Source organism: Temnothorax nylanderi, unplaced genomic scaffold (assembly GCF_030848795.1).
Source record: "Temnothorax nylanderi isolate EJ_2023f unplaced genomic scaffold, tnyl_v1.0 TNYL_tig0070_pilon, whole genome shotgun sequence".
NCBI classification, from domain to species: Eukaryota; Metazoa; Arthropoda; class Insecta; order Hymenoptera; family Formicidae; genus Temnothorax; species Temnothorax nylanderi.
In genome coordinates this window covers 506,687-519,296 of record NW_027249132.1, presented here as the reverse complement: position 1 = coordinate 519,296, position 12,610 = coordinate 506,687, and the positions used below count along the sequence as shown (strand labels likewise).

At 44.0% G+C, this 12,610-nt stretch overlaps 1 protein-coding gene across 2 annotated transcripts in view; it reads right to left on the bottom strand.

Moving 5' to 3' along the window:
- Toy (twin of eyeless) overlaps window positions 1–12,610 on the bottom strand; it is a 34,784-nt gene that overhangs the window by 9,516 nt on the left and 12,658 nt on the right. The window contains exons 3-7 of one of the 2 annotated variants that reach the window (XM_071708630.1): window positions 11,539–11,788; window positions 10,854–11,034; window positions 6,762–7,038; window positions 4,421–4,585; window positions 3,941–4,011 (exon numbers count right to left, since the gene is read on the bottom strand). In XM_071708630.1, coding sequence (XP_071564731.1) covers window positions 3,941–4,011; window positions 4,421–4,585; window positions 6,762–7,038; window positions 10,854–11,034; window positions 11,539–11,788 — 944 coding nt within the window. Of the gene's footprint in view, window positions 1–3,928; window positions 4,012–4,420; window positions 4,586–6,761; window positions 7,039–10,853; window positions 11,035–11,538; window positions 11,789–12,610 lie in introns of both variants that reach the window. The other variant, XM_071708629.1, reaches the window with a different exon arrangement.

Sequence of the window (12,610 nt, the reverse complement as noted above, 5' to 3'; positions counted from 1 at the left end):
CTCGCATTAATAGTATCGGGACGGGCCGAAGGTCTGCGATTATTTCTATCTGCGATGCTATTAGATTTTTAAAACGTCGATTAACTTTAACCTTTATACGCATATATTCAATCGATTCCTTGTTTCTTTGCAGAACTATAATTAGAAGAAGATAAAGAGTATACGTCAGAATTATATAAAACTGTGAGTGTAATGAAACAGTGGCAGTGTAAATGAAAATACTAAAGTATTAATAGCGGCTTCAATGTCCTTTCACTGTACCAAGGCGATATCCCAAATGGAGAGACTCGTATAATAAAAATCGGGACTTTATCGTTCCCTATGCTACGTCTGCACGGATTTCCTGATTTTTGTGATTCCTTTCGGCGATAAGAGGATTCGTCCCCTTCGATATATCGGTTTTCCCTCGCCGGCACTTAGAGCAATCCATGAACCGTGCATTTAGCTTTCACCTCTCTTTTCTATATGTTGTGATACTGTTCAGTAGCGTCAATTTTACATAGACATACAATTATATGAATTTTGTTGCATTCTTCAATTGTTTTCATGTATAAAAAAGTATTTTAATGCTATTCTATACGATTAAACTGTATTGTTATCGAACATTATGATTATAAATTTGTCCCATAATTCAAGATATTGCATGTAAATGTCAATTGACGAATGTCGCACGATTCTTATTGACGCAGTCAAACGAATCGATCGTTAATCGAGAGAGGAGATCCAAACCTAATAAATTATATTTAATACAGCTGATAATCGTGCGATTACAGCGCAAGCTTTGAAAGAGTAATCCGCACGTTTTCGCATACTAGTGCGCACAGAGATGAAAATAGAGAATAAAGCAATAACGACAATTTCCATTTCTGTCCGATTTCGGAGTAACGAATTATCGCGTGCGCGATATATACAGGAAAAAAAGAGGGATGTTTTTCGCAGCGGAAAGAAATGTCATCAACGTAGAAATACAAGCCTTCCGCAATCTCAACGTATAACGTCGCGCTACGAGTATGACGGGGGTCCTCGATTGAATCAAAAAATAAATTCTATCCTCCTGTCCTCCCATTGGCGCAGCAAATCGTGTTCGGCCACCCCACCGTCAAATATCTGCCATTCGCCCGCAGCGGGCTTCTTCCGCCCAATACTATCGTCCCTCGTAAACTCGTCCTCCCTCGTCCCAAAAACTCGTCCGAATCGATCCACGGGGAAGTCCGTGATCCGAACACGTTCGGTCCTTAGTGTTACCTACTCAAAGAACACAGTCCTCTCAGCCGTCGTCAACGGCCGAAACGCGCCGCGGAGACCGGTTTCCGACACTGGTTTCCGACCTTGAAACTTTCGACCTTCATTCACGATGTGCCGACTGGAAGAAGCGTAAGAAATTCGCTCGTTTACACGCTTCGCCGGTACTTTCTGGGACTAATGAAGCGTGCGAACGCTGTCACGCTGCGAAATCTCCCATTTTTACCGATGAAAAGAGATGTAAACGAGAGGAAAATAAACGTCTTTATTCGCAAAAATTGCCTGGCGATATTAATATTGATCACGGCAAATCTCGCGGATATCTAATATATCCAGCTTTATGATTTATTATTAGCACTCGTTTTATTCGGCGGTATTCCTGGGGGAGGGGGGGGGGGTAAAAATCCCGCTTTAATCCTCGTAGCGTATCAGCCATCGCGCTCGCACGAGTCGACTTAGGGAATGCCGCGGATGATAATCGGCCGGCGACGTGACGGTAGTACGGCGTGGCGAATCTCGTGGCCATGGCCGAGGTATATAGGTGGAAAAGCGAGGGATGGGCCAATCGGAGGGCGACCTCCCTGGGGACACGACCATGGTTGCCATGGTTGCGTCCGAGAACCCTCTTAGGCCTTTTGCACGATCCCTCGCGGTTCGGGCGGGCCGCGTTTACATGCCGCGCCATGCCGCGCCGCGCCGCGCCGCGCCGTTCCGTGCCGTGCCGTGCCGCGCTGCGGCGTGCCGCGTAATGTGTTCCGTGTTCCATTAGAATTCCCGGCACTTCATTCTTCGTCTTTCACATACTTCGCCGTTCAACGATCGTCCGGCAATCGGTCCAACTCGGCGATCTCCGCGATTCCCTCTTTCGTCCTCTCCAGCACAAGCTCTACTATCTTTTTCTCCTCCATTCTCTTTCGGTTTCGCCCCGTCTCGCTCGGTCTTCCTTTCTGTCTTTCTCTCCCTCTCCCTCTCTCTCTCTCTCTCTCTTCCTCGTCGAACTTCTCCTTTTCCCTCCCACGCCGGAACTCCCGGTTTCCTGCACTTAGCAAGATCAATACCAGCCAACGAGGCTTGAAAACATGCGTCAACATGGTCTTGCACTGTTTGTACGTCCACATAACGCTCAGCGCGCCCGGTACTACCACCACACCGAACCCCGCCGGCCACTTCGTCGACCCTTCCGTCTCTTCATACCGCGGCGATGCAGGTGAGAGGCGGTAGGAGGTGGAGAGTAAACACGGCCAAACAATGTTCGATAAGGCTACGTATTAGTGGTTCGACGTTGATATTAATTATAATTATACAACATGGCATTTTGCACCCCTTGTACGATTAAAAAGTAAGAGGGTATTATCGAAATAGGAGAGTTGCTAAACAACATCAACATGTATTATGGACGTGGTTACATACGTAACAAGAACTTAATCGTATTGAAAATAACATGTCCATGTTGCTAATAATTGTTAGAACAGATTACTATGGCAATGAGACGAAAATTTAATTGTAACTAGCATTGTAATGCAATTGTCGAGTTATTTATAATAAAATGCAGAATCCATTGATTCTAGATAGGATTTAAACAATACAAACATTTAGAGCATAAAAATAAAGAAATAAAAATAAAATAAATGCGTTATGACAATTTAGATATTCAGATGTTAAAAAGTTTTTAACTTTTTAAAAAGTTAAAAACTTTTAAGCTATTTAATTTTCTAATTATCGTGGAAGTTAATATCTACGTTTCTTTTACTTTGATTATCGTAATTTCTCTACCAGTTGCAGCCTTCATCATGTCACATGAAGAATATAAACTTGCTTTGCAGGAAAGCGATGGCGAGCAGAGAGTTCCCGGAAACTTTATAAGGAAACGAACAACGACATTACTCACTTTAAATGCGAGATTTTGTGAGTTTTCCTGATCTTATAATTTAAATGATTCTTGCTCCGTCGAGATTTCTGTCTCTCGTTTTCCATGATTCTTAGCTTTGTCGATGCAATCAAAGATTCTTCGAATTTGTAGAATTTCCAAGTCCTTCAGAAAGGATTCAGTCGGAATTCAATTATCGTTTCGCAATGTTCAATCTAATAAAACATTCAGACATTTGTATAACTGTGTTCTCTTCCTTCTGCATTCTTATTGTTTATCAAAATGTGTCTCATCTAATAAATCTTGGAATCTTGTACGATGAGAGTAAGATGTGACATATAAAATTTTCAATACGATTAATGCATTATTATCGGAGAAATGTAGTATGGTCTAGTGCGCGTTTTTAAATTCTAACAAATAAATAAATCATGGCATCTGCCCGTGTCGCAAACTGAACGGGAAAAGTCCCATGCGCGCACATAAGAATACGTAAATGGCGACGAAGCAGTCGGACGAAAGAGGTGACAAAATCTCATTGGAAGTCTCGCGGGCGGCATCAAGCTTTCAACCGGTCGGAGGTGTTTAATGTTCCCCACGTACGACCACGTGGCCGCACGTTAAAAGCGTTTAATGAAAGGGCGTCGTCGCACTTACGCCGTTCGACCCTCCCGGGAGGGACGGGCGGAATAAGAAGAGAGAAAGACGCGCCCGGGGAAAGCGCTGCGTGGGCGAGGGGGGCCGAAGAGAGGAGGACAAGTGGGTGGAGCGAATGTCGGTAGAGGAAGCGCACACACGCCGCATTCGCACATTCACACTCACCTGGATACGTGCCTCAGGTAATCCGATCTTCTCGGCGAGACGCTCCCGTGCAAACACGTCCGGGTAATGTGTCCGCTCGAATTCTGAAACGAAACCAGTTTGCAACAAGTGCTCGTTATTTAGCCGCGTCGTCGGCATTAATTATCGCGATATACACGAAGCTTGCCCGGCCATCGCGTATTTTCATTTTTCGCGACCGAGCGGATGCCGGAGACCAAATGGAGGAAGAATTTCGATATATCGGAATATGTACAAAGAGTTATATACCTATATAGCTTTTTTTTATATCACAAACGAGTATACAAAAAGTTTTAATTTGAAGCTCAAGTACCAATAAAAAAAAACTATAAACGAACAAGCATTATGTCCAATTAAATTTAAAAAAGGGGCCCACAATGAAAAAAGAATCCAGGTCGAAGGACGTAATTTCTGAAGTCGCAAATATCAGAATTGATTATCGAGATTGATAACTTTTTCGGATTTTCTACTGACCTTTCTCGAGGCTGTCTATCTGCTCGTTAGAGAAGGAAGTTCGGTTGCGCTGCAATTTCCTCTTCAGCCTCAGCCGCACTTGCGAGTCCTCGTCGCCGGAGGAGTTGTGCTCCGAATTACCGTCCGAAGTTGTCTCCTGCTGATGCGACAATAGAGATCCGGTGTCTGGAACAAGAATTAATTATCTTTCCTTCAAATGTATTGTTTCAGCCATCTTAAGCATATCTTTCATATTTACGATTACACAATGAGATTTCGTGTTTTAATTGAAGTACAATCATATATCTTATACATAGCAACTGTCATTCTGTTTTCTGAACTATGTCAAACGTTAATCATTTTTCCATCGCCTAAAACTTAAATAATAAAGATTAATTGTTCAAAAACTTGGGCAATCTTTCTCTCACGTTGTGAGAAGCGTCGCGATCTAATTAAAAAAAGCCTGCTGTTCCGCAGCACATCAATTGGTCGATCCCGTAACGCGATCCGCCGTTCTCGAGATTCCTAGACACCGCCGCGCGTTCAGGCGTGCGCGACCGGTCTTCGGGGTCGCGTCTCGTGTTGGTGCGTCGGTTCGTACGCGCGCAAGGGTAGCCCCTCGTCAAGCCCCGTGGGCCGCGATTACTTTCCGCCTCCGCGCACCACACCCTCGTCTCTTTCCATTCCTCCCGGTGCCTTCCCTGCGTCCCTCCGTGCCTCCGCTCTATCCGTGTCCGTCCCTCCATACGGCAGCGGAGAGATGTACATATATACGTTCACCCTTACGCTCGCGCGTACATAGGTATGTACATATGTATTACATGTCTGTGTAATATATATTGCATATATGTATATATGTAATACCTATATAATATATATGTATATATGTAATACATCTATATATATATATATATATATATATATATATATATATATATATATGTACACCGTTCGTTCGTCAGCTGCTCGCTTTCTCGTTCGCTCATCTCAACCCCCGCGCAACCCCCAATTGGACTCGACCCTGCGAAACCCCCTCGACTAGAAATACCGGCACCCCAAACACGCCTCTTTCTTTCCCTCCGGTTCTTCCCGCCTGCCTCATCGTTCTACCCATCAGCTCTCCCGTTCTTCTCCTTCCCGCGGAATCCACCCCCAAGCCTCCTCGCGTATACCCCTGCGCGTAACGACCAGACCGGGAAACGATCCTCAGCGGTCCGCTGCAGACGGATCGTTGGCTTTAATTTTCTAGGTGACGACGCACGCCCGGCCGAAGAAAAGAGAAGAGATTAGCCCGATGCTCTCTGCAATCCGGCCGCTTAATACGCCCGCTGTGGCCAAAGTGGCCGCGATCGACCGTTCGATGCATTCTTGTGCATCCAAGTGCACTATAAGCGGCACTTTGACGTATTCAGTAAGGCATATAAACCACTACCTTCTAAGTGGCGACGCGATTTAAGATACACCTGAACACAACTTTTTGAAAAATTGTTTACAGTCTTGTTTATATTTAACTTATTAGCGTTAGCGTTATTATCGTCATATGAAGTTATTTAGTACGCAAAGATATACTTTGAGATATTTTAATACAGATATATTAGAATATTTATTCCGTCAAGATAATCAGATTGACATATATAATTGAAAGACGGTCCGCGAAATAAATTCCAAGACTGCGGAAAAGCATCGACGATGATGTTTCGAAATCCGCGGAGAATACACTGCCAGTGAAAGCACTTTTCTACCTGTCACTTTATCACGATTCACGTAATCTGCCTATTGAGGGCGGCCGCATCTGGGTTCGTCATTCGTGGACTGTATCTAGTTAAGAACCGAGCCGTAGGCCCGATTTTCGTGATCCTATTAGACTTATAGCGCTGCAGGATGGACCCTTTTTCCCTACTCGACCGCGTATGTGCGCGTACATGCATTGTACAAGGCGTCGAGGATCCGGAATCGCACAATGCAACGTACATTTCTCGCGAATCGAGGGAGATGATACGAGACAGGGTGCAATCGTTCGAAGATATTTCTTCGAAAGCAAGATCGTATAAATTTTAGTCCGCAAAGACAAATATTCGTTCGTCGAAGTTTTAATCAATCTGAACTTTAATGTTAAAATTATAGGAATTATTTTTTTTTTTTTTGAAAGAAAGATCATTATAATCCGTATTCACGACATAAAATTATTTTCTGTTTTAATATAGATTTTATTTTTTGTTATTTAAGAGATAAACTTGATTTAGATTAAAAGATAAAGCACCAGGAAGGTAAATAAATATTGATCTGCATGATCTTTAAAATGTTAATTAAGATACGACATCAACCAACACCGAATCCACCTAATATTTCTACAAGTACTTACCGCTTCGCTTCAGCAAAGAATCGTCACGCCCGTGAAGCTGACTACTGGGCAGAAGAGTTTGACCGGATCCAGGAGTCGCCGCGGTTGGAATTCCCGTGGCCAGGGGATGATGGGGAGGTGTTGCCGAATACCACGCTGGCGGCCAGCCTGCTGCCTGCCCGTTAAACATTCTCAGCTTGTCGTAGACGCTCTCGGCACCCTGATGCGCTTGCACCGCAGCCGCCTGTTGCTCCTTCTGCGAGGCCAGGTTCCTGAGTACCCTGTTAATGGACGACACCTACGAAATTTTCAATTAGAATCAATTTGAATCGCCTATTAATTCAATCCTATTGAATATTAAAAAAGTGCTATAAAAGATATTGCTAATTATCTGTGTTTTTTTTTGTCCAAATTGCTGGCAACGATTTTTATAAAAATTATAAATACGTAACTATCATAAATTTGTTTCTAAGTGTCTTAAAAATGTAGTATACAAATTATTATTATGCAAATTATATCTGTCTTTGTTATAAATTCAAAATTATTTTAAGAAATGTAGCATTTTAATGGTCAGATAACAGAATTTTTAATTAATAATAAGTGAAACTTTGACCGATAAATGATTCTCCCAAATTCACACAAAAATATTAAGCTACAAAGATGCAGCTCGATCGAATATGACATCTCTACACTGTTGAAAACAGAGGTCCCGTGTGTTAAAAAAAGTCCTTGTTGAAATTTTTGTGTAAAATAATCAACACATACGTGTGTAGATTTAACATATGCCTGCTATGTTAATTGAATTTTACAAAATCAAATTGTAAAATAATTAAAATAACTTGAAAAATATGTTAAAGTAACACAATTTGAACGTATTTATTAAATGTGTTAAAATTTACAGAAAAAGAATGTTGATTTTACTCTATAAAAGAAGTAGGAATAAAAATTTACAGAAATAGAGTGTTGATTTTATCTTACAATCTCAACTTCAACATAAAAGTTATGTTAATTGTACACATAATTAACTTCAAATTACGATCAGAATTACATTTCCTTTCTGTTGAAATATTTTAACATAATATCAGTGTTACCACTTAACACATCCATATTATGTTAAATTAACACAAAAATTTGAGTGGACCGTTTTGGACATGTGATTTATGTTATATTTAACACAAATTTTCCAACAGTGTATTAAGAGAATCTTAAATATTGAACATCTCTAAATATAATTTAGTTAATAATCTGCGTTATTTGAAACTTGACTCTCTAATATTAATTAATCTTTAATAATTAATTTATATTAATTAATCTTTAATTAATCTTTAATAATAATTCATAATTCAAAAACTGTTGAAACAATTAACATTTTTTCTAATTTCGCTTCTAATATTCGTAGCTTAGAGAAAAAAAACCGAGTGATTCAGAGAAAATGTTGCGTCGCTTTTCGGCACTAATGATACGCGATGTATCCCTGTGGACAAGATACCTCCATCGTCCATTCCTGATCAAGGGAAAGGAAGATAGAGGCAAAAGAGACCGGCGCGACGGATCGGGGCGAGGCTCTTTGTAAAATTTCGCAACCGCAGCCACTCGTTGTCGCACAAGAATCATTTCCGTCGTCGTAGCCGCGCACTGATTGTCCGTCCCTTGCCGTCGCCCCTTGCGCGGGATCTTTCCTCCTCTTTTTCGTCCTCCCGCAGTCGCAGAATGCGAAGGGGGTCATACCCAGATGAAAGGACACCGCCATCCAATTATTATTACATAAAACGGTTCTCTACGGCTCTTCGTTCCCCCTCCAATCCGGGGGACGGTCGCCGCCGTCATCGTTGTCGTCTTCACCTTACGCCCGCAACCGAGCCACTGGCTAACTCCAAAGTTATAACGAGCCAGCCGTATAGCACAGGGATCCAAGCATCGCGCTCTCAACTTGTACATAATGGTCCTCGGCGCGCTCCATACACGCGCCAACCCCATCCCCCACACACCCTTCTGTAATCGACGCCGAGCTTGATGCAGCAGCCGGATATACATGGCCGTTAATGCAGCGCGGACGTCGGATATCGAGCGGAGCTTCTTAATTACGAGGTCGACAAGCTTCGACGAGAACGGCATGAGTGCGCAAAGCCGATCCTTCTCGCATAGTTTGAGTCAAAACCGACGGAATAATGGCCGGGTGACGCCGAGAGAACGTCGCTGTTAGAATAGCGCGCGTTGCACCAGTCGTCCATTAGAGCTGAATTAAAGACGAGGAACTCTGACTTCGATCATATTCGGGTACATTCGAGTGAATATTGATGCACTTCGCTGTAATACCGGAGCTTCATAAATAAACGATTTCTACGCAAAGACAGTCGCAGCATGATGAGAATAATTAGAAGATACGAAAAAAAAGTAGAATCTTGTTTAAGTCCAATCTTCCGCGATGGCATATTAGAATATAGGGAAATGTCGATTTTCATCGATCACATTCGCCACGTCCGGAGCTCATCGAGCGTACGTAACTTCCACCGTCTCGACTCGTTCCAACGCTATGAGACAGTAACAGGCGAATAGCGGAAGCGACGTTTCGAGACGAGTTAGCCCCGGCTAACCCGGACCAGGCTCTCCGTCATCAAACCGTCTATCCAGCCTGGATGCCGGGAGAGAGAGAGAGAGCGACCGCTCTACTCTCACCGCACAACAGCCGCAGCGTCGATGCAGGCCATTACACGCGCGACCGGACACGAATAATTGTGCAACACGCTTAACTGATCCCATTCACCCTGATTCTACCCGCTCCCGTCCGCTCTCGCCGCCGACTAACCCCGCGCGCACCCCCGACACCAACCCCCGACGCCATGTGTACCAGCCGCAATAGCCAACGTCACCGCCAATGCTACCAGCGATCCACCAGTAGCCGAGAAAAGATCGAAACGATCGAAACAACGATCTGTCGATCAAATAACGTCTCTTCTCTTGATTCCGACTTGAAATTATTCTCGAAAAGAATTCTAGATTGATTTTTGGTTCACTGATTTCAAGAAATTCGAATATTTACTCTCTTTCTCTCTATAGTTTCTATATTTTACTATTTCATTATTTTAAGGAAATTTTACAAATACGTTGTCGTTAATAGAACAATGCTTGTCACTTCAGAAAAAATGATAATTAGTAAATATATTGAAAAGAGTGAGATATATTTCCTTATCATTAATAGAGTGATGTTTGTCACTTGAGAAAAAATATATGATAAATATTAAATACATTAAGAGATGAGATATATATATTATAGAGCGATGCTCTCGAATGTAATCTCGCAACTGTTCGGCGCATTACACGCTTGATGACAAGAGCGCGTGCTAGACGTTCTGATTGATCATCCTGGAACCCCCAACATTTCCTATCAACCTTCTTCATTCGGTTCCTAGGAGCACACCGACAAGAGCGAGTTTGTTCCGCAAGCCGATGGATAACGACTTGTACGCGTGCCATCCCCCTCGGTATTCCTGACGAGCAGTCGATAGGGGGGGGGGGAGATGCTGCCAGGAGAGAGAGCGTCCTCAGAGGAGCCAGACGAGGACGATCGACCTTTGAGGATATTTCGCGCGGTTGAGAAGGGAGGTTGGGTGGGCAGGATGTTTGGTAGATGGACGGACGTACAACCGGAGAGGATTCTTCGGGTTTTCGGAGAAGGGCGATCAGCGCCCGGGAGAGGGTGGACAATGCCGAGGTCCGCGTAATGGACCGATTACCCCACCCAGCCGATCGTATTGACGAGACTTTGATTAGGGTCGAGTAGCCGGATCCGACGGGTAAGTACACTCGACCGGCTGCGCGCCACGATAAGTCGACGGCGGATTACGCGTAAACTTATACCGTATCCAATCAATGGTATGGCGCCAACGCAGCGGGAAATTTATTCGCACGTCGCGAATTTATGCGCGAGACAAGAGAGAATCGTGCGTGCAACCTTGAGGAATTTGCGTAATCTGCTCACCTAAACTCGCTTCATTCTAGTCTACAATATCTTGCGAAGTACAATCAATCAAAATGTTTGATTTCAAATATTAATCACCTGACAGTCGGCATGTTCCTAAATTAAATATACCTTACAACTGACTTGTTACTTACGCTGGGAATATTGTCGTTATTGCAAACGCCCTCTTGCAAAAGTCGATCGCGAATCTCCCAGGCGAAGATCGAGGGACATTCTCGTTTGTAGTCGGCGATTTTGTTGACCACAGGCGTCGTCGCCACTCGTGGCTTGCTACCGCCAATCGCCCGCGGCTTGATCGAGCCAGTCTCGTAATACCTGCGAAAAGGACAATTATTATTTTCGCTTAATGCGTATTACATCGTAGCGGGTCTTTTAAGCATAGTATAGTTATCGAAAAAAAAAATGCGAGTCTTTAAACGGGAAATCAGTGGATGAAAGCTAGCTTGATCAATACTCCGCAATTTGCAGGAACTATGTTATATTCACGAAGATATTGCTGTATGAAAAATGGAAATATAACGTAACATTCGTTTATTATTATATATCCAATTATTTTTAAATCTGTAACGTCAACGAATCGCTAAAAATAGGAGAAAATCCTGTGAATTCTGTCGCAAATTTATCGATTGGCCGCTAATTGCATCGAGGAGATACAAGCAGTTGTGTCTTGTGACCATTGAACCTGATTTATCGAATCAGCTAGTAGACAATAGCATATCAAATTCCGTTGCTGCTCAAGTATCGCAGAACGGTTTAATTTCCTGAACGCGTTCGTCCACGGTTTCGAAGGGAGATCGACATCCGCGGCGCGGTACTTACCTGCCGAGGATCTTGGAGACGCATCCATTGCTGACCTGCAGTATGCGCGATATGTCGCACGGTCTGGCCCCGCTGTGGGCCAGCTCGACGATCTTCTGCCTCGTGGAGTCAGGCAGCGGTCGGCCGTTGACGTAAACGCCGCCGAGCTGGTTAACCCCGCTGTGTCCTGCAGCCGAGCACCCAAATATTGAGTTCTGTCCGACCATAGAACCCCCGCCAATACCGCCACCCCCGTGCATCAGGTCCTCCTCTGTGAATCAAAACGCGCGCAAACGTATACGTCACCTCGCCAGAACATCTGATTGGTAAACAGCGGGATAGTACACCGCGCCGGTATACGCGTTCTTATTAGTCTAATTAGCGCTCGCGCCCGTCGCACGGATCCGGAAGCGTCAGATTGAACGCCAAGGGAGATGTTTGCGTCGCGATCACACGGTCCGCCGCCCTGCGGATGTCACGTAACGAAGATCAGTTTGACCCTTGCGCGCCGATTAATTCGCGCTGCCGTGTACCTTATTACGGTTAACATCTGCGTACGATCTGTGTAACGTGCGCGCGGAGGAGTCGCCGAAACGGAAATCTATCGCGTAGATATACGTGCGACGTGTTGACGACGACGGTAATTGCGACGCGAGTGGACAATGGCAGGTCTAACGAATAGATATACGGCACGGTATCGTGCAATTCGATCATTACGTGGGAGGCTTCAGAAATTGTACCGTTGCGATACAACTTACAATGCAGACGCATATATATGTACATGTATATCTATATATATGAACGAAAATGCATTCGATTTGCCCAGAGAGTACAGTGTCAATGACAAAAACAATTTAAAAGACCCTGGATCTCTCATGGTGAACAAAACGGCTTTTCACATACATGTCCTAATGTGGGCAAAAATTTCAGCTTGTCTCATCACTGTTAAATTCCCGCGGTGCGTCGTCGCCGACGCGAGGAAAAAGATGCAACGAGAGAGTGTCGTGACGGCGCGCGCGCGCGCGCGAATGACGGGAGACTCGAGAGGCGCCGGCGTTACTAAATGCATCTTGCAATTAACAAATTTAATTAA